This window comes from Rousettus aegyptiacus, unplaced genomic scaffold (assembly GCF_014176215.1).
Source record: "Rousettus aegyptiacus isolate mRouAeg1 unplaced genomic scaffold, mRouAeg1.p scaffold_m13_p_2, whole genome shotgun sequence".
Classification (NCBI taxonomy): Eukaryota; Metazoa; Chordata; class Mammalia; order Chiroptera; family Pteropodidae; genus Rousettus; species Rousettus aegyptiacus.
Window position 1 is genome coordinate 137,711,960 of NW_023416295.1, and position 27,898 is coordinate 137,739,857.

Here is a 27,898-nt window from a genome sequence, read left to right on the forward strand (position 1 = left end):
AGAAGTACATGAAATATTAAAAAAGAAAAAAAGAGAGAGAGAGAAAGAAAGAAAAGAAAGAAAAAACTTTAAAGGATGTATATAAATTTGTACTTTTGACTTTCAAAAATAATCATATATCACATATTTTCTATGAGTTCTAATCAGTCTTTTAGGCTATCTTACCAATCCTATTTTTCTCTAGAAAATCTGAGAAAGTTTTAAAGGTTAAGTTAATATCTATGTATTGGAATTTTAAAAACTCATTCTTAGGTTCACTCTTTAGAAAAAAGAATTCAGAACTGCCTTAGACTAACTAACATCTGACTAGGAAATTATCTATTCTCTATTTTTACCACTTTTATGGAGCACTTATTATATGGTTCTCGTGTTCCTAAGTTATTTCCATGTGTCATCTCTTTTAATACTTGTAACAATTCTATGAAATAGGTTCAGTTAGTCTTCCCATTTCACAGATGAAGTTACGTTGATCAATGTGCCAGCATCCTTACCCTCAAACCCACTTTCTTTTGAATCTAGAACATGAGATCTTACCGGTAACGAACACAATCCATTTTTCTGAACAGTCACTGTAACTGAATGTAGTATCCTCTAAATTATCCCTTATGGATAAGCATATTTTATACATTTCTTATAAAATTCCACAAATACTGAAAGATCACTTAAAACCATTTGTAAGTTGTAACACATACCTACTTCTGCTTTCTTCATCAAGTCATCAAGTAAGATTTTTTGATGTTCTTCACCATCATTGAAACTATATAATGCCCATTTCTTCAACAGAGTTTCTCCTTCACCACAAATATCAATCTCCAATAACCCAGGAAACCATTCTTCCATGAGAGAATCAATGTGGTCCACAACTTGACCCAAAAGAATACAGCCTACATAATCCAAAGAAGAGCTCATTAACACCCTACCTGGCTTTTATTCTGTTGCAAAGCTAAAAAAGAGGAACTATAAAGTTTAAAAAAAATTTAGATTTCTTTAGTGGTACATTTCAAAATTTTGCATTAATTTCCTTACCTTTTCTACAAGAAGGAACTGTAATTTTTAAGAAACTCTCTGGGTGATTTTCTAAGACTTCAGATCCCACCAGACAATAAGCTTCAGGAGACCAATTCAAGTAGATGCCTTGTCGCCAATACATTCTGTTTGGGCGAAGTGCTCGTTCTGAAAGAAGTTTAAATGAACCTACGTGTATCCATTAATTATTAACTACTCCATAAAATAAAGGGGGGAAAAAATCTCTATACACAGCCCAAGTGAAAGTAATAGAGGTACATTTGTTTTGAAAGAAAGTATTGGAATAATTATTGATAGTCCTCATCTTTAGCTATTAAATTATACTAAATATTTTACCCTTAATTTTGCAATAAACTAAACAAAATGCTCAGTAGATAAGTTAAGAAAGATTTCAGGTTCATGGTGTCAAATAGTTTAATATGTTTAATAGAGGACAAAAGAGAGTCCTCAATAAGTTCTCACAATTTTTAAAAAGAAGTTGATGGTCCTGCTAAAACCAAAGCTTCCTGAACATTTTAATGCAATGTAATTACTTATATATGATTAATTGCAAGTAAGATAAGGTTTATTTCAGGACACAGTGACAACTTCATAAAGCTAATTTTTAAGCAAAATAATGTTTATGATATTTTCTCTTTGGAGCCCTAAGACTGCTCTTTCTTACAAAAGGAAGAGCTAGCATTACGAACACCCATTTTTATAAACACCTCAGGGATTGTGTAGGTGAATAGAGTTATTACAGTCTCTACGCTGAATGGTCTGAATGGCCAGGATATTACACTTGTTGAGTAAAATTCCCTGACTTTGCAGTGATGACTTCTAGGTTTTCTTTGTTCATGTATGTGTATGTGTTTAAACCAATGACTCCTATAATCCATCTTTTAAAATTGTTGCTTCTAGTCTGTTTTGGCTTAGAAAGCAAGATATTCATACTTACTTTAAATGTGTCTAAAATATGAACAAATAGGCTTTGAGTGAAGACCAGAGAAATTTTCTTCTTGACAAATTGCATAAACTTAATATGAGTACCTGTGTCTTTATACATACAACCAATCTGAGGTTTATGAGCTTATTTTCTGATTTTCAGCTGCCTTATAAATAAGTAAACTCTGAGAAAATGACATGTTAATTTTAATATGCTTTCCCCTAACTTTTCTAAATATTAACTCTTCAGTATATACATACCTCTGCCTGAAAGCATGTAAGGTGAAATTTCAAGTAATCGATTGATTAATCTCGACCAAAATCCCATTGGAAAATAAGGCATTTCATATAATCGAATGATAATCTCAGAGTTCTCACAATGGGGCAGCTCTATCACAGGTCTGTGGTCAGACAAACTAAAAGGAAAAATGGGCACCATCACGATATAGCTTCATAAAACACCCAACCATGTTGACCAATGTGCTTTACTCCTTAAAGAGCAATGAATTGATGATAAATAGCCTAAGCAATTGCATTTTTCATAATGTTCTTCTGCTACACACTCTTCCTATTTTAAAAATTAAATGGTTATTTAATCAGTTCAAATGAGTGCTCAGATATAGTAGATGCATGAAATTTTTTTCAGCAATCCTATTTATATTAATAAATAAATAAACACAATTAGTTCTGCCAGACAAGTATCAAGGGAATACATGAAATTTGAAAAAATTGCATGTCCTAGAAAAAAGTATACATCTATTTTTAGAATTGACTACATTCCATTAATCAATGCAAATTGCACTTTTCAATGTTAGATTACTTTACAACATTCCTCAGGTGATTATAAAGCAGTAAGAAAAATTTTTACAATACAGGGCTAGAACTTAGACCTCCATTATATTTCCCTTCTTCTCTGAAAATTCACTGCCATAAATTATTTTAACACCCTTGTTAAAAACTGAGCATCTCCCCAGAACTTGCCTAATATAATAACTCTCTCAGTACCATGTAAGGTGACACACATGCACACACATACATGTACACACACAAATCTTCACTATTTACCTTTCTTAAACAATTTAAGCAACAGTAAACCAAATAGTAATTATATACATAAAATAAGTTTTGCTATATCTTTAAAATGTCAAAAAATGTCTAATGTTTTTATTGAAAGTAAATGTGTACTTTAGAAGAAAGTTTACATGAGAAGCAAAAAATTACTTAGTACATTTATCATAGATCAGTTATTTTGACAGTTAAAACAATATAAAGATAGTGAGTTTCCACAGGGTAATTAAATTTTTAGGTTTTGGTTTACCTGCTTGGAACCAGCAAATATTCTTCTCCTATTGGCAAGGCAATTTGGAATTTTTCTAGGAGTTTGAAGTACTGGTGCATGTAGTTCTTTGGAAATTTCTTTTTCTTTGAAAGAAATTTTTCCACGTCTCTACGTGAAATAATTCCTTTAGGATATTTTGGACAGCCTTCCACTTTCACTGTCAAAATCTGAAAGATTTAAACATAAATAATCACCAGAATTTATTTTCTGGAAAGTTTTGAATTTAAAGCATTCGTGTCACCTTGCTCAGTGAAAATAATCAGAACAAATTTAACATTGTCAAGTATAACAGAGGACCTAACTTTTCTAGCTATCAGCCGTGTAGCCTAGAAGGCCAGTAGGGCATCCACTCTCCTCAAAACAAACAAACAACAACAACAACAAAAAACATTTATTAAATTAAAGGAGTGAATTCAGATCAGAAACTATAGAGATCCTCTGAAAACAATGATTCCAACTCAAATTCAACAGATAAATCTAATACCCCATGTTCTATTACAGTTTCATTAATAATATATTCCTAGGGAAATTATCTTCTAGACTATGTTATCACTTCAGGCTTGCAACAAAAGTGTTACTTTATATTTATATAACAGTAGCCTTCCATCAATGGGGAGAAAGGCAGTGTAGTATAGTTTAGTGATTCTAAAACAAAGTGCTGAATTTTGTTGGACTCTACTCAAAATTGAGGCTTGAGAATCTTTTTTTTTCTTTTTTCTTTTCTTTTCTTTCTTTTTTCTTTTTTAACAGGAAACCCAGATGATTCTAATGTGGAGACCATACTTTGAGCTTTGATCATAATCACAGCAGTTAAAAATGAAAGTCAGAAGACTCCAGGTTCAAATTAGGCTCTACTACTAGCTGTGTAAACTAGTAGTAGAAAGGTAATTAATTTCTTTAAGCCAGTTTCCTTCTCTGTAAAATGAGATAATAGAAGTGACTGTCCCTTAGATTGCTATAAAAATGGAATGATATAATACATAAAGCATGCCAAGTATATTTGACAATTTTTAGCATACAGTAAGTCTTCATATGTTAGACATTACTATCTATATATTCTTATTCATTTTACTTAGCCAAGTTAATTTTTAAAAGTGCTTTGTGGTTAATTTCTTTAATACATCTATAATGTTTAAGGGATGTTTAATTAAGAGCAAACATTATTTACTTTATATAATTGGCTGAAATGTTGAATTGTAAAGTCCTTTAGGCTGAAGGACTTGACTTATGCATATATTTTGAAAGACAGATCTAAAGGGTCAACAAACATTAGATATAATGTTTATTGAATTAATAAATGAATGATTGAACGTAATGATATCTAATGGAAATCTATTATGAGTTTTTAAATAATAAAAACTATATTTCGTGACTTCTCCCACATTGTACACTTTATAGAAGTCCCAGATCATTCTTCCAATTTAGGTGGTAAATAGAATCGGTTGCTGTTTTAGTGTTTTTAAGTTACTAAGACCTTGTCTGACAACTCACTCTCTATCCCTAACTACACTTTATTATTTTTTTGTAGCACCCTATAACCGTGACAAAAGTGTTTATTGGTTATTTCCTTCCATTTGAATTCTATGAGTACAGGAAACTTATTTTGCCTACCGCGATAGCCCCAGCACCAAAATAATAGCCAGAACCTAGTAGATGTTGAACAAATAAGGTTGAATAATGAATTTTGAGAAAATTAAATTTGTAGTATTTTATCCTATGCTTAGGTTTATAGCTGCTGGGGTCAAACCACTTGGTCCGAAATCTTAATAACTTTACCTCTTCCTAAATGTGTAACTTTGGATAAATTACGTAATCTCCCCGTCACTCAATTTCTACATCTTCAAGACAGGGTTACTATGGTATCATTTAAAAGAGTTGCTCTGAGGGTTAAATGAGATAATCTTTGAAGAGCACATAGTAACCCCTCATATGCGAGCCATTATCATATACTTATTCTAATTTATTGTATTTAGACAAATTGATTTTAAGAGGTTTGTGCTTGATTTTTTTTTTTTTTTTTTTTTAGTATATCTACATGTGCTACCATTCTTTGTGGTAGATTGTTTCCAAAGATGGACATATCAGTTCTTTTCCTCCCTACACATGGGCGATGCTCATTCGATCAAGGAATGGAGTCCATTTTCCCTCCTCTTGAATCTGAACTGGCCTTGCGGTTGCTCTGGTTACTAGAATGTGGCAGAACTGACAAGGTACCAGTTTGGGGCCTATACTTTCAGAGGAGTAGCCATATGAGAGGCACACGGAAGAACACCGATACATCAAAATGTAAATGCAGCCTTATTGGACTTTCCAGCCCAGTTCGACAAAGGAAGCCAAGTAAATGACCCTAGCCAAGGCCTCATGGAGCAGAACCCAATCAACTCACAGAATAATAAGAAATAATAAACCGTTGACGTTTTAAGCTTCCAAGTTTTGGGGTACATTGTTAAATAAATAGCAATAGAAAACTGAAACACTGTCTTAATTGTATCACCTTGAAAAGACCTGCTAATATTCTTTCGGTCAGTAATTTATAAGGCCAGCTTATACCCTTATGTGAAGAAAGAGTGTTTTCCAAATTCCTCGCACATGTTATTATCAAAATTAAGTTGCCATGCAAGCTTTTTAATACTTCACCTGATTAATTCAATAAGTCGCTTTCATATCTTTTATCATATGGTTAAATGAGTTTTGCAAACTTCTCTGTGCTTAGATGAAACCTTTTTAAATAAGTTTAGTGACCTAACAGCTCAGGGCATATAGAGGGAAGGTGGGCTCATTAGAGCTTCTGCCCCATGAAATTATTCCTGCCCTTGTTTTGATGATTCATAGAGGTGAATACCCCTATTTATTTTTGCAAATGGGTGTCAGAAGTCATTCTTGTTTTCGCTTGATTATTTATAGCTTTCATTCTCTTTAAACCACAGTGAAAATGGCATTACATTTCACTATATCAGCATAAATTAAAATGATGTTATTTATTTTTAAGTTAATAAAAAATTTAAATTATCATTTTACTAACCCTTTAGATCTTTCAAAATAACTTTCAATTGTTAAAAGTCTTGACTTAGTTTTCACTTAAATTAACATGTTTATAGTATAACTATGCTTAGAAGAACTTTCATGGAGTTTCAACTTAATTAATCCATAGAGTCTTCAGAGATTTTACTGTGGTCATGGCGGAAATTTGTTTTTGCTCAAAGATTGTGGTTCTGATACAAACACTTCCTTAATCCACTGAATAAGATACTCCCACTCGAATATTATTAACATGTGTGCAACTTTAAATGTTCCCAGTTCACAAAGAAAGACCACTTTTTAGTGCAATGTTAGCCTTTTCTTGACTATAGGCAGTTTAGTTATTTTCTGAGAGTTATAGTGTTCTACTTAGGATGACAAAATTTTCACAGTATATTTAAAACCTCCTTTGCTGTACAGAATTCATCTATATCTCACATACTTTTTGTTTAGCTGCATACTGGCACACTTTCCAAAACTACATGAATACATCTTTATAGTTTTGAAGACTTTTTTTCATTTCCAAAATATTAACCCTTAATTGACAAATAAGTCAAATATGAAATTAGCTAACATTTACTTCTCATTCACACTGAACTAGAGAGGGAATGTAGAAGATAATATTGTTATAATCCTTATTTTACAAGTAAAAAAACAAAATACTTATTAAAACATTAAGAAATTTCACGAAGTATTGTAAGATATCTGAATAAACGTCATGCATGGTGACTCTAGAAGTTGTTCTCTCAAGCACCCCACTTCACTGGCTTCATACTCTCTATGGCATATGGGCAGAAGGATGAAAATCTACCTTATAAAACCTACCAAAATATTAATAGCTACCACGTTACAATTAAATGCCAATTGAAATGTCTCAATATGCTTTCAAGTTCTGTGGTATAGGATTTAGCCCCAAATAAGTTCCTTCTTCAAAATATCTTCCCTCTTTTCTTAGCTGGAATTTAGGAACTTTTAGGGATTCAGGGGGCCACATGCAAAACTACAAATTATACTCATAAACCAAAATAATTGCCAATGAGTGCACATGCTAGAGACACCTTCCCTGAGCTCACCCCAGTTCATAGTTAAACTCAACTGGGGTGAGTTTGCATCCCTAGCAATATTTGATAATGTCTGAACACATTATGGCTTTTCATAACTGGGAAGGTGCTACTAATACCTACAGGGCCAAAGATTCTGCTATTATCTTATGATGATGACAAAGTATCATCTGACCCCAAGAGTCAATAATGCTGACACTGAGAAACCCTGAGCTAGTGTGTTCTCCCTGAGTGGTTTTCTGTAGTAAACTTATAGAGATGGATTATTATAACTAATTAATTTAAACTCTTTGGTAATTGATTATCATCAGAAAAAAAATAATTTTCCATACGAAATATAAAATGAGAAAAGGTAGCTATTACTACTGCCATCCAAAGTTTTAAAAACGATAAGCATGTAGAGATCAGACCATCCTTCTCAAGTGTCAAAACTCCCCCCCATGTTGTCTAGACAGTGGTTTCACAGGCTCACCAACCCAATTTTCTCATATGCATTTACCCTAGGGACTTCCACAAAGCTTTCATTTGACTAAGTAAATAACCGAACCAAATATATCATCAGAATCTAGAAAAGCACCGTGAAACAGAATGAGACAAACACCTATCTTTAAAGACATTACGGTGAACTCTAAGATATCTTCCCTTTTCCACAAAACTCTCCTTTAAGCAGTCTTCTACATGAAGTGTTTTACATGTTCTTATGTTTACAGTAGTTTCTATTGTAACTGAACACGAACTCCATAATGCTCAATGCTCTGGGTGCCATTTGTTCTTCTCTTCACCCATTACCACCATGCCACAAAAATATGACACCGACCTGTGCCATGACTTTACACAGCCACTTGGGTTCCACAAAATATAAGTTACTTAACTGAAGTGCTGGGTCTTGAAAATGAAGAAGGACTCCTGTAGTAAAAATAAAAGAGTTAAACATGGAACCTAGAATACACAAATATCAAGAGGCTTTACAGAGAGAGAACCTAATCTAACCTCCTCAATTCGCAGATGAGAAAACTTCAGCATAGTGAGTGGCAGAGTTGGGACTATAAACCCAGGCATCCTAGTCTCAGGCTACAAAGTCCTAATATTATAAAGAAGTTTTTTCAAACTATATAAAATGATCATATATAACCATATTTGAGACAATGACATGCATCAGAGAGCAAGTATTTACAAATAAATAGAAATTCATCATTTTCAGTAGTCTATTAAAGAATGCTATAGAAATTTAGTTAGATATTAAATGTAAATTCTAACAAGGTTCAGGTCCATTTTTATAGACTACTACAGCCAAACTTTGAAAAGACTTGAAACAAATAAACATACAAACCTGATTCATTTAGAAAGTGAACTGCATGAGGAAGCTCATTTTCATCTAATTGTAGTTGATTTTCTTTCACAAGTTGTAATAATCGTTTCTGGTCAATTACAGGAAATTCAGTTGGCACATTTTTACGCTCTGATAAAATAATTTTCTCAAGTTCTACATAGCAGTCTGGAATCAGCTGCCCAACAACAGGCTGATCTCGGATCTATGTAATTACAAACGACAAGCTGTAAAAATCCATTTTATTCATATATTTGTCAGGTGGTTGGTGAATTCAATGCTAATAGTTTTTATAGAAAGGAATATATTAATATAAAACCATTTAAATTGTGAGAAATAAATAAGATATTAAAATAAAAATATGAACACCAAAGAAAAATTGAAAATAACTATCAAATAAAATAGCAATGGAAATATTTATCTAGCTATCTAGAAAATCCATGGCAAAAGCCAGGATAGATCACTAACCATAAATAAAAGACTTTCCATTTTATAAGATATTAAAATTAAATGCAATAGATATTCTAGCATAAGAAATCACTATTAAATAGCTTTTGGACCTTGTTTATTAGATAAAAATACTCACATCCTGGGGTAAAAATATTAAATTTGTGCTTATTTGCAAAATGTTATATTAGTGGAATGTATATATCAACAGTGAAGCCTGGATATAGACATAAAATCTCAACCAAGCTATCCTTTTTATGAAACCGTGAACTTTGGAAACTAAAAAGTCATCTAAATACCAAAAATTCTGATGTGAGAGGATGATTTTTGGTTTGTTACACTTCGAATTTAATCGCTGTTTACTAATTTAAAAATATAAAATAAAAAAATTTATATGGCCTTAAAATGATAGTTTCCATAATAAAAGTATTTTCTAAACCTTTTTTTTAAAATGAAAATCTAATTTTAAATAGAACTATAACTCTAATTATAGCTAAAATACCTCCAAGAACCACCAGGTGGCAAACTCTCCTCATTTCTCGGTCCTTAATATATTCTTGTATATTCTTTTTACCTGACAATTATCAGAATTTCTACCTAAATTCTTAAACCTATTACAAATATAAATTGGATTTGCAAACAAAATTTAACTTGCTCTTTTTTTTTTTTTACTTGTAGCTAAAACCTCACAGAGCTTCATTTACAGCAGCTATAACCATTACTGTACATATTTATCTGCAGTCATTTGCAAGGCTGCTTTCATATTTCCTTTGTCCCAGAAATTAAAAATAATTCCACTAACTTCCACTTTCATAATTGCTCTCTGCTTCATGTGTAAAGTAAGATGAAACAGCACTTCAGATTGAAGTTTATGTTCTAACTCAATGAGGAAAACCGACGTAAAGATAAACAAGGGTACTCATGGAAAGCAAAGCCTGTCAAAAAGGGATGAAATGTATAGGGCTGGGTTATGGGGCCAGCAAAGGAGTTCTTTCTGCTAATGGGTTTGACAAGATTGAAAGGGGTATTCTGGCACGGAATTCTGTTTTGATCTACTGTTTTTTTAATCTAAATGTCAGGTCACCAACAGCCAAAAAGAAAAAAAGAAAAGAAAAGAACAGCATTTACTCTAGAGTCTGTACAGACACATGTTAATAACAGTGAGATAGGGAAAGATTAGAGAAGAGCCAAGATCAAAGGAAAAGATCAAAATCAATGCGAAGGCACAAAATGATCTCTACGAGATTAAAAGCTGCCATTTGAATACACGTTGAAACACCTTAGAGAAGAAAAAATATTCAAGTTTGGGAGAGTTCATTGGTTCTGGGTCACCTATTTGGCAGAGCAGTCAAATGAATTTTCAAATCCATATCCGGAATGACGCAACCATTAACAATACACAACTTTCTTCAAATAATACTGCTATTTCTCAAAGCATTTGTTTTACTTGCTTGTATGGTGTTGCCTTCAGATTTTATTTATAAATGCAGGAAGAAAAATGGTTATTGACTGACAGTGATAACTTGCTATTACACAAGAGAAGTACTAGCCCAGCTTGATGAACTAACCACTTTATCCATAGACTTTGCTTCAATTAAATTCAGTCTTTTTCAAGACAAACTTATCCTACACGAAGGTTATTTAAAAATATAATATATGCTCTAACAACAATGATAAAAAGAGAAGCTATTAAAATATTATAAGTAACAACAAAGTTTTGTAAGTACAAGTATATAGCCTTAGAAGAAAACCACTTGAATAAAGAGAATGTTTAATTGGATGTATGAATTTTGTGTTTGTTTCTTAAAAGTCATTATTATGTCTCTAATCATACGTTCTGAGAGCAGGAAAATCTGCAGATAAATAATTTTATTCTTCCTACATAAAATGCCACTACTGATCCACCATTGGTAAAACATTTTAGTCCCTGTAATAAATGTGTTGAAAGATACAAACATGCAAATTATCTCCCTGGGCACCACAAAGACCAGCACATTTATAAATGGCTCATTAGGTTTTGGAAGAAAGGATAGTCTGTGGAAATGGAACAGAACTAAGCTAACCGTCCGACTCATTATAACCAAGGTGGCCATGTAATTTTTCATCCTCACTGGAAAGCTTTTGAGAATGTAGTGGGACACTATTAATAATTATGCTGGGACTGTCCAGGCAAAACAAGACCCTAGTTATAAGCCATGGCCTCTGTCATTAACACTAATGAGCTAACCCAACTCTAAAATGAAATTTACTATCGTGTTTGTCATGTTAAAGTATTCAGGGCATTTTTCAGTACAATTTACACCCTGCTGTCTGTAGAACCCAGGTAAGATTTCTTTCTCCTGCAAGTATTAAAAACAAGTGTTCTGCTTGATAACCAATTTATTTGTATTTTATGAACTCTATGAATTATATTTGGCTTACTAGAAGGTAACTTTAGAAATCAAAAACATAATTCAAAAAATGAAAAACCTCATTTGTAGGAACTAAAAAATTGCTTAGACATTGTTGAAAACCAAATTAATGATCTTGGCAACCAAATTTAAAAAAATCTCACAATATTGAGGAAAAAAACATTTAAAGTGGAATCACAGTGACAAGAGACATGAAGGAGCAGCACAGAAGATCAAGATGAGCATAAAATAGGAATTCCAAAAGAAAGGAGCAAATGGAGAAACAGTAAAAAAGTAATAGACGAAAGATGATCTCAAGACCTCACTATTCATGTTTATTCCTTTGACCGAATCACCACTACAGGAAGTTGAGAGAGAAAGGGCATCAGAAATACTTTCTCAGATTCTCTCAGAAACATCCTGCCAGTCTCTCTTATTTTTTCTCAGGATCCTCTAGTTACTTTCATTCCCATGCTTGTGAAATTAAGTATGGCATAAATAATTTTAAAATTGAAAATACTTTAAAAGGTAACAGCTCTGAAAAACTTCACAATTTTAAGATATATGTTCTCAAGACTTCTGTCATTTCTCAGCTGTCGTATGATATGAGATTTAATTATGTTTATCTACCAGACTACAGTAGGCATTAACCACATTACCTTGAAATTAAGGCTTTCATTTATAATGGTTTTCCGAAGTTTTGCCAAAGCATCGGATTCCTCAGTGGCATTCACAAAGTGGTAATCACGTATTGCAGGAAAGCCTCGCTTGTTTAAGAGTTCCTTGGTAATTTTACTTATGCAGGCTTTGCGCTGCTTCTCATCAGAAACATCCAAATGTGTGCCAACAAGAATCACAGGGGAAGAAGAAGCACGAGCCTACAGGACAGACAAAAAACTCTTGTGTTTGTTTTAAAATCAAGTCTGCTTACATTGCCATTGATATTCACTTTCTATGAATTCACTTCAGTGGAAATGAGAAATTCAAAGACTTCAAGAAGAAAATAACAACTGTCTTTCCTTCCTTAAACCTAAAAAAAAAGTAACATTAAGAAATTTTGAAAAGTCATTTTTATGCGTTTCTTCATTCAACTATTACCGCTTTTCAAGTGGCCTATTTAACAGTAGGGGCATTTTAATATGCCTCAAAATGGGTTATTTTCTATGTGTGCATTGGACTCTAATAAAATGAGCAATTAATAAACCCACAAATTATTTCAAAGTGTCATAATATGATTTGTATTTTCTCTTTCTTATCTGTAAATTAAATCTCTTGAATTCATTTTAAAGTCATTCTATTTGGAGTCTACGATGCAAAAAAAAAAAAAAAAGCCACTGAAGTACACTGCCATTGTAATATTTGCTCACTTTAGCTAACAAAAGTTTAAAAATTACCAAAATTACAAAATGAGCCTAGAAGGAATAGCTGACAGCGTGGCGGCAAAGGACAAAGTGAAAAATAAGAAAAGCAGATTCCAAATACAAGAGCGCATTGTAGACCATACTATAATTTCCAGGAAGGAAAAAAGGTCGTATCAATCTGGTACCATTTAAAAGTATAAGATCTTAAAGACTTCATACAAAATTGCCACTGAAGACACTGCCGGTGATACATGGATTGCTTTTCTTTAGCATATCTTATTTTAAGTTAGGGAAGTTCATATTCCATTTAAGAAATAATATGACCAAAAATTTTTTAACATGTATATTTTCAATTTTTGAAGCTTAAAAGGGTTTCAAGTCTATGTAACACTCACCAACACAAAACAGACTATTTTCGTGTCATGACTTAATTACTCTGAAAATTTCCCAACTGAAAACTTTAGTGCTTCTAACTTTCTTCTCAAATATTATTGGAAGAGACTGAGCAGCTGTTTTGCCCAAAACAAATTACTAACACACACACACACACACACACACACACACACACACACACACACAAGGGAATTATTTTCTATTTTCAAATGATTAGAACAGATCACCTTTATATTGAAGAGCCAAGGTTTCATAGCATCAACTTCAGCCTGCCCTTTGCTGAGGTCATAGACAGCAAGGTACAGTGATCGTTGGGTCATAAAGTGGGGATGAGCGCTGTAGAATTCCTCACGACCTAAAAAAAGATTAGAGGCTTTTTTTTTTTTAGCCTTCCAGACAATAGACAAATATCTTTTTCAAAAAAGATTTTTAGGTATACTATCTACTATTTAGCATACAAAAAGTGAAAAATAATCAGCAATGTTTAGAAGACTATACTGGATTTTTAAGGGACTGACATCTTTCAGCAAAAGTGTTAGCTACCAGCCAAGTACTCAGCTTTGGCTGAAACCTACTGGTTTCTAACACTTCCCTCCATACACTTCTTCATTCTGGTGCAAGGATAAAATCAGAAGTAAATGGCTTCGGAATAATTCCGTAGGATCCACTCAATTTCTTTCTAGTATTAGAAGATAAAACTCAGTTTATAAATCCCTGTTCTAAATAAAGGATAAATGAGATTTTAAAATTCTCGCAAAATAAATACCTGCAAAATCCCATACATTTAGAATGAGATCTTTCTTCTTTTTGCCCCTTATTTGGATAGGCCAGTCTTTCACGTCTATGCCAACTGTGGCACTTTGCATCTCAAGATCTGATTTCTTGGTTTTCATTAATTGCTGCAATAAGGTGGTTTTACCACTCCCAGTGTTTCCCACAATCATAAGTTTCATTCGGTTATAGGGCACAGCCTTTTTTAACCGTTGTTGAAGAAACCTGGTATTAGAAAGACAAAAATAAAATAACAAACTGCTTAACAGTATATTTAAGATCTAGGTAAATCCATATGCATTGAATTCTTTTAAGTATCAGACTGTTTTAAAATATGGTATGCAAAAGAGTGCGTGGCTCATATAACCAAAATGCACATGCCTTTCAGTGCACTGCTAATGCATTTATTTTGTTAGTGATGCTAGTGTAGTTGATAATGACTGGTGGCACTATAGAATACAATGACATGCTACACTATATTTTCTCTAATTAAAATGAGAAAATATACTTGCATTGCCAATTAGAACTTTACATACACACACACACATACACACACGTACACACATGGATTTCTTTAAACAACACCAATAAAACCCTAAAAATTATAAAGTGTAAAATTTTACAAATCCCATATGACAGAGAACCAAGATAGAGTATATATATACACATACTGTTATACTAAACCTTGATAGTGAGGTTATTTTGGGCACATTATGTATGTGTGTGTGTGTGTGTGTGTGTGTATTCACATATGGTATATATAATATATATTCATATATATAGTAAGCATACATATAATGTATATGGAAAGTGAGGTTATATTAGGTACATTATAAATTACTACATATAAACATATCAGCAGACAATATGCTGTTATTCCTAATAATCTTAATGTAAAAATAACTGAAACTAATTAAAAGTTCTTTAGGTGGCTAACAAAACCACCTTTAAATTAACAGATTTTAAATATTCTCAAAAACATAATGGATATAAAAAGATATTTTTTAACTGTCACAATGTTACCACAGTTTAAAATTATAGAAGCAAACGAAATCGTAAGTAAATTTTAGGAAATATTAACTGAGCTATTCTCATAACTAATAGGTCTCTGACCAACAATCCTGATAATCTGAACAAAAGGCATAAGAAAATGAGATCTGCTGGATCATATCTATACCTGCTACTATTGAAATCAGTCCATTTTCTCACAGACTCACAAGAAAATCAATGATTCAATGACGATTATTAAGAATTTACCACTCTTTGAAAAAGTCATTTTTTAAAAAAAGCCAATGATCCCTACAATTTCTAAACCACTCCAGGTCCCTGACATTTTTAAAAATGTTAAACCAATTTAAAAATATTTAGTTATACAGTAGTTTGATAACATTATATAATATATTGAAAACTAGTTCTACTAAATGTTTAGTAAGAATTGAATCACTTTTCATATGAACATCTTTTCCAATTTCAAGAAGGAAAATCATGGGAAATAATTCTGTAAGATAAGGGTAGTCATGTTTAGCATAGCTGGTGACAAACTATTTTCAAATTACAACAAGCTCAGGAGGACAGAAATATTTCCTCATAAAAAGAGACAAAAAGTTAAATATAAATTTAAGAAAATTTAAGCAGAGGATAATTAGGTAAATAAAGTTCACTGGTAACTCAACAGTTATTAATTATACACCTGGCTCTGTGCCAAGAATCAGGTAGTGAGTAAACATGGCCATGGTCCTTGCCTTAGTGGATATTATAGTCAAGGATACAATGAGAGGTGATAACTGAGCTGAAAACTGAAAAATAAATATAGATAGGAGTAATTTTGTGAAAATGGAAATAAATGATTTTATGCATAGGTAACAATAAGACCAAAATGCTTAAAAGGTAACAAAGAGTTTGATATAGTCCATTATCAAAGATATTTAAAGTTCGTAAAGTGTAAAGACCAGGAAGAGGGATATCTGGAAAGTTTCAATGGTTTCAAAAATGATTATGATGAGTAGGTTATTCATTCCCATAGGCAAAATTGAAGTTAGTAATTTTATGCTATAAGATATAATAGACATATGATAACTATTTGCTATATAATAGGCATATGATAACTATTTGCTATATGAAGTGAAGCTTGAGAAGTTATATTCTGCTATATTTCTTTAGATTGTATAACTGGTAAAGAGAGAACGAATAGTAAAATTTCCTTTTTGAGTCTATTTTTAGTGAAAAGCATAATAAGGAAAAGAAGTTATCCTCTCAACATTAGCTTGGCTAGGAAGAATTGAAAAGCTCTGTTACGGCAGCATATAAACCCATTCATTAAATAAAAGGCAAATGACTTAGTATATTAACCTTAAATAGCATACTTTTTCCTATGTTTGTAACTATATATCCATCAAAGTCACAGACAGAGGAAATCTGAAACAAACTTAATAAAAACAAATGGAAATAAAATTATCTAACCTTATGATGTCTTTGGCTTTACATCCTACATGTTTAAAATCAAAATTAAGACGCAGTTCATCCAAAGGAAGATCCCATATTTTGCTTAATTTCCCCATTTCATTGGGAAAGGATCTCAGTTCCAAGTTGCAACTAACATCAAGAGATGTCAGATTTTCGAGACAGCCAATCTCAGGAGGAATCTTAATGAAATAAAAAAAAAAAAAGGGCAAATTCTGTTGGTGGGAAGGAAGAAATGAGTGCTGCCAACAAACAAGACACTGATAAGAAACGAGAAAGGACCAGAGATCCCATCAGCAGCTTGCACGGCTTTTCAACAGAGTTCTTAAACTTTCTAAAGGCTTGTCACAGTTTTCATTATAAATGTCTAAAAACATTAGTATAAAGGACTTACCCCAAACAATCTACTCTTTATAATCTTTAAAAGCCCATTCTCCCTTGGTACCATTTCATCTCTTCACAACATTGAAAGTTCTTTAGAGTTATCTATGGACAAATCATCTGTGGTTTCAGTCTGTTCCCTCACACTATGTTGTTCATTACAACTATAAAGATCTAATCATCACAAACATATACAACTTGATGTTCTTAAAACACGTGACTAAATGTTTATTCCTCAGGTGGCACCTTAGTTGGAGTTTTTTGTTTTTCTTCTGTTTCAAAATTGTAAGCAATACTCATTGCTTTAATAATAGAAACCATTTATTTGCTGGCAAAAAAATCAAGTGTCAAAAAATATTCAGTTATTATTAACCTCAGTTTCAGACACTTAATTCTTTTTGGCCTTTATAAACAACAATAAGCTTGAGCTTGGCAAAAACATTTTTTTTTTCTGAGATGAATGGATGATCAATTTCAGATCTGTAACATAGGAAATGGAGTGAAGTAAAAAAGGCTGGCTCATTGGGTGAGGGGTAGTATGGCGAAGGAGTATAGAAACTTAAGAATCTAGGAAAGAAAGTCAGCTGAAAATCACAAGCTGCATATGACCTGGCAACAACTTGAGACACGTAGAGCATCTGAGATGTTAACAGATCAGAGATTTAGTGATTAAATTATACATTTAAAGCACTACACACATTAACAATTAAATATACGTATTCATATAATTTAAAAATAGAGCAAAAGTGATCTTTTAAAGAAATTAAACATTATTAATATTCCTATATACCCCAGAATAAGATTAAATCTTATTCAAAAAAGTAGAAAATATCAAATAACAGATTTTAAAATGATAATTTGTGATAATACAAATTACAAAAGCATATTTTCAATTTGGCAAAAATTTTAAACAAATAAAGATGACCCTTACCTCCTTCAGTTTATTATGAGAAAGATGTAGTTTCTCTACTCTAGACCATGCATATGCTTTCTCACTCAAGTCCAAGATGCTGATCTGATTATGACTAAACAGGAGTTCCCTTAGGTTCGAAGATTTCCAGTGGGCAGGACTTGGCAGATACTGAATAACATTGCTGCTCATATCCAAGGACCGCAAGCTAAAATAAAACAATGTCAAGATAAAAACCAAATGAGTGTTTCCAAAATACAAGAAATAACATCGCCGGTAATTTTCACCAGAGTGAGAATAGGACATAACTATAAAACTAACATTATATATAAGTATACATGTGTGTTTGTGTGTACATATAGGTATATATGGGTTAGAAACAAGGCACGTCTCACTAGGAACAACATTTAAATGAATAAGAACCATTAAAAGCAAAATTTAGGCATAATTTCCCTACCTCAGAAACATAAAAATGTAAATTTCAGAATGAGAAAGAACAAGTGTTACACCAATGTTTATGATATGTGAAAAGTCATAATTAACAAATGCAAAATGTTCATTAAAATTCCTGCCTTCTACTCAAGATTTACAAATATGTGGCCCCCATATATTTTTTCAATTTCACTCATTACTGGGAGGATTCTTCAGAGGTTAAGTCCTAGAGTTAATTCATATTGTACATGGGTGTGTCCTTTTATCAGTTTGCATAACACTGAACATGCTGCCTTTCATACAGTAGGCCTTCAATACAAATTGGTTGTTTTCATGCCAGAACATGCTACTCAAAGTCTGCAGAAAATAGCAGAAAACACGTATTGCATGTAAGCGTATGTGTGTAGGAAGAATAAAGACAGTCAGTAATTGTGGTGTATTTGACTATGTGAAAGGTTACCCAGACTTTTACAACTATATACTGAACTCTTTTATCCAGTATGTTCGAAGCACGATGAATGAATTCCAAATTCACACAACCACTATGGCCTGCTAGGCAGATTCAGGTCTGCATGGCAACATTTTTGCTGTTTTAAAGTGAACCAGATTTTGTCCTAGTTAACTTATAAAAATGCATAAAAACAAAAAAAATTAATTTGACTATTAGAGATAAGACATGTATGTCTAACAATGTGATTGAGACAAATTTGAGAATTACCAGGTCGTTTAACAGTAGTGCCTCTTAGCCTCAGTGGGGACTTAAGCGGGCCAACTGCATACTTATTTGTGAAACAAAAGGAGAAATTTAAAGAAACACAAATAAAATGCTGGAAATGTATGCCTGAAGATAGTGCTAATGGTATAGTGTAATAAGAGACTTGATAATATTTTTAGTTCTCTGAGAAGAAACCTTCTTTAAGGCATGCATCTCCTAATCAGATTTCATAAATATTTGACTTTCAAACACACTGTCAGGAATTTATTATGGTTAAAATTTAGGGCCATCTGTAGTCTAGAGGTGCCTGTCTGTGCAAGTTGAGAGTCTGAAGCTGAACCATCAGTATTTAAGAACTGGGACTTTGGGCTAGTTACTTTATCTCTCTAATGAAGTAAGGTTCTCATTATAAAGTGGAGATAATAACAGGAGCCATTTCATAAGATCATTATAAAGATTAAAAGAAGGATCCACTATTGAGCAGTATCTAACACATTCTAAAGCCAGATTTAAATCATTATATGCCTGTCTGATACCGTCTATGGCTAGATTATAACTATTATTTGTCTACATATGTATACATTTGTACATATATACTTATGGATTTGGTTTATAATGTGTACCACAATTATAATAGTATTTAAAATGACAACACATATGAAACCTAATTAATGCATGAATCCGTAGTTAACAAAGATTTGTTTTTACTGATATTAACCGAAAATATCCCCAAAGACTTGTGGCTATATAAACTGTCTTTATCTTCACCAAAAATGCCACTCAAATATAACTTAAGTATAATTTCAAAGTTAATAGTGTCTGAGCAATATATCAACCTCTGAGAGCAAGTGAAATTTTAAAAGCTAAAGTGATAGCCAGTGCAGTCTCATTTGATTATAGTAACGTAACAAATAATCTTAGATTGTTTTGACCCAATAGCACATTAAATTAACATGAAAGTTAAAAAATCCAAGTAACAACTTGGGTCTTTTGCCTAGAGAATGTTAAACATTCATAGATTTAAAAACATTAAGCTCAGTAGGTTTGGAAAGCAATTATATTTATACTCCTAAATCAAAACCATGTCTCTGAAAGTTCTGTTCCAGCTCATATAGTTTTAAAAGGAAAATAATAAACTTACTGTGGAAGATTTAAAATTGCTTCTGGAACACATGTAAATTTGTTTTGAGATAATTTTACACTTGTCATAGAAGAAGGCAAAAAAGGCATAGCAGCTAAAAGAAAATAAAAATGAGATAAGGGACATTTTAATAATTTCAACTAGATTTCCATTAGAGTCTACAAGAACATCTATCAACGACTTGTTAATTTAATTTTTATTCTCATGCTGACAATAAAAAAACACTACTTTTAAAATAAGGTGATAATACTACCACTAAATATTAAAACAATACACCATATTTATAAGAATCCTTTAATCTGAAAGTTAAACAACTATCTAAATATAAATTCATCTGTCCAATATCTATACAACTAAAGCTTTGTAGAATATTCATTTCAAATTATATATGATATTGTTATGTGAAGTACATTATAGAATAATTCAAATTACTTAAATAGCTATAACTTTTGAAAACTAATACACAATATAATATAAAGATAAAAATTATTTATAGTACTATCCCATAAAGAGTGTTTTATGAAATAATAATAGATGTCACTTAATAAAAGTATTCTTTTATCATGTGATCTTAAAGATTGGGGAATATTAGGTACAACAAAGTAAAATATCTCAGAGTTCTAAATATTCTGGTATATGTTATGAATTTTTCCAAGACAGAAATACAATACAAAGTCCTCCAAGGAATAAAATTCTGTCTGTGGAACACAATTTTTTGAAACTGAGCGAATCATACAGCCTATTTTCTCATCTGTAAAATAGTGCCGCTAGACCAGTTAAATTCTGAGGTTCTCTAGAGATCTTAAAATCTACGGTTCTATGAAAGTGGCTTGAGAAATTATTTCTTAGTATTTTCAAGGTTAAAAATATGGATTATGCTTTATCTAGAAAACCTTCAAAGGTCAAAATGTTCCAGGCCACTGCTAGCAGCTATCTTCCTGAGAAGTAAAAAAGTGCACGCTATGCTACACCTCACTACTTCTGTCCAACAAATATCTGTGACAAAGTAAGTTAGCAGAAATGATTCTTTACTTAAGAATTAAGAGTTTTGAGGTTCAGATGCTGTATGGAAAACACTAATAAAATCAAAGAACTGAAACAATTTCACATGAGATTATTTTTAATGGTTACCAGTCCTACTTGGGTATCACCTTCATAGAGCATTTTCCTAAAGATAAGATCACTTTTAAAACGATTAAAGTTGCATAGTAAAACGCAAACAGATTTTTCAACTTGGATAGTTTTGAAACTAGCTAATTAGTTCTATGCCTTTAATATGTTACACAAAAATCTCAGTGCTTCAATTTCATCATTTAGTTAAGCGTAGATCATACCTGTCCTACCCTACAAGATTTTTGTGAGATTTAGTTAAGATGCATTTTGACTAAACCCACGCCTCAGGGTCCTTTCGAATGCTCTTTTTTTCAGACCTAACTTAAACTTCACAGACAGAGACAATTTCCCTGCCTCCACTATCTGCATCAGCTCTCCCTTAAGGTACCCCTGTAGTATCTGAAATCTTTTCCTCACCACATTTAGCACTATATACAGTTACATTAAGTTGTGCCATCACTTTTCAATGCCTGTCTTCTGAACTTTACACATTCCTTAAGGACAGAGACTGGGCTTGATTTTCTCACTATTGAGTGAATCATTCTATCCTGAGTTTCAGGCTCATAGTAAGAAAATGGTCACTATTAGAAGAGTGTAAGAGAAAAGGAGAAAAAAAAAAAAGGAAAATACTATGCAAGTTAATATGGCTTTTATCATTTTAGTTTCTGATAGTTCTGACAAAATAAAATATTTATTTATTATTATTATTTATGCCTATAGCACGGGTCTTCCTAGGTGGTGTCCCATCCAAGTACCAGGCCCGACCCTGCTTAGCTTCCAAGGTCAGACATCAGGCTTGTTTAGGATGGCATGGCTGTAGACCTTGACTATGGATCCACTGGGATGTGAACCCAGGACCTTCTGCAGGTAAAGCAGACTTGCTAAGCGCGACACTATGAAACCACATCCACAAACTAAAATATTTAAAAATAAGTAGTCGAACTATATTTTGCCTTTAAATAGTATTAAAAATTATTTTACCAAATCAGGTATAGGATAGTCATGTGGGTGACAAGGTACATATGGCCTCCATTAAGGAAGATAAAATACAGGAGTTTCCATTTATTGTTATAAAAGTATTTTCTCCTTTAATATCAGGATGCTCAGATTAGCTACAAATGAACATAATTTCCTGTAATCTGACTTGCTAAGAGTATTCCGCATAGGGTATTCCATGACTTTTAATAAAAGAGATGATCACACTTTGTATCATTGTAGTATCTTGCACAAAGCAAGAATTCAACGAATGTACATAACATTACAAATTTGAAAACTGTTAAATAATTTTATTTCTTTTAAAAAAGCAGTAATAATAGTACTTATACTCCAAAAACTACTGAAGAAGCTTGAGTAGGAAACTCAGTATTACTGCTTCAACCAAGTCAGGCAGCCACGTGCATTTTTAGATTGGTAGACAAAAAGGAACCATAGCATAATGACTATTTATAGCCCAAGATATTGTCACTTAGGTCTATGTCAGTAATAAACTGTTAAAATTATTTTTAATTGAAAAAATTGATTATTAAAATTTTTAATTTTTCAATATTTACAAGTAGACTTTTTTCTAAGCAGCTTTATGTTTACAGAAAAATTTAGTGTAAAGTACAGACTCTTCTCATATATCCCTTTCTCCTTACCACCACCATTTCGCAAATACACATTTTTTCCCCTGTTATGAACAACTTGCATAGTTTGGTATATTTAGCATAATTGATGAGCTGACATTAATACATTATTGTTAACCAAAGTCCATAGTTTACAACAAAGTTCACTCTTTGTGTTGTACTTTCTATAGACCTTGATAAATGTATAATGACATGTGCCCACATTACAGTATCACACAGCATAGTTCCACTGTCCTATAAACCCCATGGTCTCCACCTACCCATCCCTCTCCAAACTCTTGGCAACCACTGATTGTTTTACTGTCCCCATAGTTCTGCCATAGTTTTTTGGAATGTCTTATAGTTGGATTCATATAGTATGTAGCTTTTCCAGATTAGCTTCTTTCACTTAATGATATGCAAATATGCATTTACATTTCCTCCATGTGTTCATGGCTTGACACCTCATTTCTTCTTACCACCAATCTGTTAACTTTATATTTAAAACTTCAGCATAATATTTAAACTGAAATAATACCTTTAAATCCTCACCTTAAATGTGCATATATATGACTGATCCTATAATACTCAAAAGTAGTGGTAAGGGGAAGACTCATGCAGAATACTTACCAAGAAAATTCATTCTGGCACTGAAACTCTCCACTTTAGGACAAGCCTCAAGAAAGTCCTCTGACAGGGATGAAATATGATTTTTACTAAGGTTTAAAATTTTCAATTCCTTCAGGCTCAGTGGGGAACATATTCCTGATATTTTATTTCTAGTCATAAGAGATAAAATGAAGATTAAATTGCATTAACTCATATGCTTTAAGAAAAAAAATCTAAATAATTTACCTTCAAATAATAGCATCAAATCAGATTCATTAATTTTAAAATTAGTTGCAAAAATTTAAGTCCATTGATAGAAGCTGCGATATTATTTGCCATAGTCTTTTATCATTTTACTGTTTGAAACTCGTTACTATTGAAATAACATCAGCATATTTTTCTAATCTTATGAATCTTCAGTGTAAGCCAATCCTTTTGTCTTTAATGAACCCCTTTCTTACCCTTCTAAAATGAGCTGTTCCAGTTTCTCCACCACGTCGCCAAGGTTCTCCGGAACAGAAGACAGCTGATTATATGACAGGTTAAACTGTTTCAAGGTCGCACACTTCACTGCAGGATCCAGAACTACTGAGGGTCCAATGTCATTTCGAGAGACATCAAGGTTGGTAATACAGTTCATTTTCAACAAGTAGGAGGGAAATGATGTAAATTTATTACTGTGCAAGTCCAAATGTGTCAAACACTTCAGAGTCTGGAAAGACAATATTTTAAAATTCTAAAATGAACCACCTAAGAAACTTAGTTTAGCTAATATTTCTTCCTTCCATACCTCTGGTAATTAGAACCATTAAGAATTTTTGGTTTAAATTTTCCAAAAATTGAAAACACAATCTACAAGAAACCTTCAGTATACTGACTGGTCAAACCATCTCTGCTATAAAAAGTATAAAGTCAGGAAAAATATAGCAGGTAGACTGTTAAAAGTGGAGCCACAAAAATAAGGTTTAGAGCTTAATTCACCTTTTTTCTAAATGATTCTTGCAAGAAGTGAAAATGGAAGCAAAATGGACCTCAGCAAAAACTTGAACTAATGATTTAATAAATAAGCAGTATGACATAATCCTGGGAACACATTTTTTAAATGTTAGCTTTTAAAAATTATTATACAATTCAATATAAATAAATATAAATAAGTCACTATATATAATACATTTCTAATTGTATTATGGTGATAGCAAGTCTTTTTCTCTCTTCAAATATACAAACTTTAGGAGAAGGATACCACTTAAATATATTGAAAAATCATTCACTGTTGCTTTTAAAATGTCTCAAAATTATGGTACATTTTATAGGTTAGAAAAGGGAAAGTGTATTTGCAACAAACCTAGTTTTTTAAAAAAACAAGTATAACTTTTATCAAACTTCACAGTTCAAAGAAATCAGTTTAGTAATTTAAATGTTTGTATTAAGATTATTTTAATTTGTCAGTATAATATTTTTGACTTCTGATCCATAGTATATAAAAATGAACAAAGTCAATAGTCAGAGACTATTTTACACCTTAATTTTTACAAAATAAAAACTTGGAGCAAAAAAATCAACTTTTAAGTTACACATAATTTAATATGTAGCGTGTATCATCAGGACAGAACCTAGAATTCCTTTTCGATCTGATCTCCTTTTCCATTGCCTGCCCTCAAAGATGTTTCTGAACCACACAGACTAAGATACATATGTGCAAACTAGAAGAATGAGAGGAATTATTGTCCAATGACACAAAAGTAAAACATTCTCTATAAAAATTTAGCCCTGAATATTAGATAAAAATGCAAAAGCTCTTCAAATACCCTGAGAGTTATAAGGATAAATTAAATTTACTTCACACAGTTGTTGTGGAAAGCTCGTGAGTGCATTCTGGTGAAGCTCCAGCTTTTCAAGATGCTCCAAATGACCACTTATACAGCATTTCTGGCTCAGGGCATCAATATCTCTTAGTTCATTTGCTGAAAGGTCTAATGATGTAATATATTCTCTCTCAGAAGCCAGGGAAGAAATGCTTTCTGAATGTCTCATATGGGATGGAAGTTTTGATGACCCTTTTTGTCAAAAACAAACAAAAAATGGACATAAAAGCAAGTAATGTAATTTGGTAAGTGTTTATCGATCACCTCCTAGTGTCAGGCTCTCTTTAGGACCTGGAAATTCAGTAGAGAACCAACAATTAAACTTACGTTCCAGTGGCAAAGATGGACAATAAATAATAAATATTTAAACAAGTGGCATTAGCAACATAAAAAAAAAAAAACAAAAACAGACCTGGAGTAAAGGATCAAGAGTAGCATTGGTGAAGGTATTATTTACATTTCAGAAAAATAGTAAAAAAGATAAAAGTATCCTATATAACATCATAAAAGGTAAATTTTTAAATCTATAATTGTATTTCATTTTCCTACAGTCTGGGGAATCATTAGAATGTGAAGGTTATATAAGATGAAACTGGCACCAAGAAAATTTGAACAATTAGAGGAAATTTAAAAAATACTGTATTCTGCTCAAAATATCTATTTACTTACGATTACTTTCAAATACTTACTGAGTGAATCATCTGAGGACAATATTTTTCTTTTTTGCTTCAATAAATCTTCATGATCGAAAATGGGTCCCTATTAAACAAAAAGACATTTATACTAAATCACTTTTGTCATTTTTTGGAGCAGAGAGAAAATTTTCCATATGGTTTCTTTAGGAATCACTAAAAGATTTATAGCTAAAATATTTATGGGACCAGCCACACTATAAGACAGAGACCTAGCCTGGGCACCACAGACAAGCAGCTCTGAAAAGAAAAAGGATAAAACCATTTTAATATGTACTTAATAAATGTATATCCTAAACATACTCAAAATGTACAATTGTAAATTTAAAAGAGTATATATACATATGTCTGTTAGTATAGTATATATATTATATAAAATAGTACATATAAATAGTACTTATATAAAATAGTATATATATGTAAAACAGTATATATATACTGTGTGTATATATATATACACACACATATATATATTCTATATATAAAGTTTTTATACATCACAAAATTTCTGCACCAATAGTTCTTAGCTTTGGCATATGATTTCAGTTATCAAGAGAATGTCAGTAACAAAACACACAACACAGTCACAATTTAACTTACCAATGAATTGGAATGCCTTTGCAAATTTGGTGAGCAACGCTGCAAAGCAGGATCTCTGTAAAATTCTCCTACACTAACTGAATTTGATTTCTTTTTCACAAGAAATGAGCCTTCACTTCCTATTTTTAAATGATAAAATAAACGCAAGTAAGAAACACTGAGTAAATCATAAGATACTAGTACCAAAGTTCAATCATAAAAGATTAAACACATTGTCATTAATGGAAATTGCCCAACTCCTGTTGTAACATCTTTAAAATAGTAATAATAAACTATGTTGGCTTTTCATTTTCAAAATTCAGCTACATTTTTTTCTTCATTCATAAATATTTACTGAATGGTTGTCAAGACTAGATAGACACTGAGTAAGTGTTGGATAAAGATAAGCAGAAAAATAATCCATGCCTCATATGAGCTCGTACATAGTACAGTAGGAAGGGCCAAGTAAAAAAATAGTTACACATGCTATTACATGCACATACAGGAAGCAGAGCAAGTTTATACACAAATCTGATCAATGTTATTCTTTTCTACTTCTCTGAATTTTTTCTTAGAAGTTTTTGAAATTCTGTTTTAAATATTGAAATCACACTTTCAATTAACTAACATTCAGAAATCTTGAATACATCTTTAGTTGAATTTTGAATTTTTGATTTCATTTATGTAATCACATTAAATAAACAAATTAGTTGGCAATATTGCTATGAGAGAGAAAAGATGAGAACTACTTTTAAAATAATGAATTCAAAAAATAAAGATCAATAAATAAATCAGATACTAATGATAAAAAAATGTGACGGCATTAGTGAAAATTATGAGATTAAATACCACCACCCTTTATCCTAGAAGTGAAAATAATTTTGTGTCAAAATATATAATAATAAAGTCTACATATCCAAAAGTCAGTTTTATAATATTCTATATAAATCTTAAAATTGATCCGAAAACTTCCTACTTGGTTCATTATTAAAATTTAATTCATCTTAAAATTTAAATTATTTTCTGTTTAAGCATTTTAATAAAATAGATGTTATAATTTAATTACATTTACATATCTTATAATTATTTCATTTTCATAATTATCCTGCTTTATATGTTTGTGAAAAATTCTATTAGCATATTGTTTACACAGGCAACATATATATTTTATAATTACTTTTATGTCAACATTTCTAATGTTTTCTTTTCTTAAAAATACTTAAGAAAACATAAAAATATTCTCAGTACCAGTGGCCATCAAGGAAATAAAAATCCAACCCAAATGAACTAGAACTATGCCTTCACTAGAATGGGTTAAATTAAATTGACTGACAATACTA

At 31.7% G+C, this 27,898-nt stretch overlaps 1 protein-coding gene across 2 annotated transcripts in view; it reads right to left on the minus strand.

Moving 5' to 3' along the window:
* The window catches only part of LRRK2 (leucine rich repeat kinase 2), a 126,089-nt gene that overhangs the window by 35,564 nt on the left and 62,627 nt on the right, over positions 1–27,898 (minus strand). For both annotated transcript variants that reach the window (XM_016151688.2, XM_016151687.2), the window contains 17 exons: positions 26,580–26,698; positions 25,977–26,046; positions 25,262–25,479; positions 23,884–24,134; positions 23,444–23,592; positions 20,097–20,190; positions 17,830–18,016; positions 16,518–16,699; positions 14,053–14,282; positions 13,514–13,641; positions 12,192–12,410; positions 8,699–8,900; positions 8,186–8,274; positions 3,269–3,456; positions 2,212–2,366; positions 1,027–1,173; positions 693–884 (listed from right to left, as the gene is read on the minus strand). In XM_016151688.2, the coding sequence (XP_016007174.2) occupies positions 693–884; positions 1,027–1,173; positions 2,212–2,366; positions 3,269–3,456; positions 8,186–8,274; positions 8,699–8,900; positions 12,192–12,410; positions 13,514–13,641; positions 14,053–14,282; positions 16,518–16,699; positions 17,830–18,016; positions 20,097–20,190; positions 23,444–23,592; positions 23,884–24,134; positions 25,262–25,479; positions 25,977–26,046; positions 26,580–26,698 (2,820 nt within the window). The remainder of the gene's footprint in view (positions 1–692; positions 885–1,026; positions 1,174–2,211; positions 2,367–3,268; positions 3,457–8,185; positions 8,275–8,698; positions 8,901–12,191; positions 12,411–13,513; positions 13,642–14,052; positions 14,283–16,517; positions 16,700–17,829; positions 18,017–20,096; positions 20,191–23,443; positions 23,593–23,883; positions 24,135–25,261; positions 25,480–25,976; positions 26,047–26,579; positions 26,699–27,898) is intronic.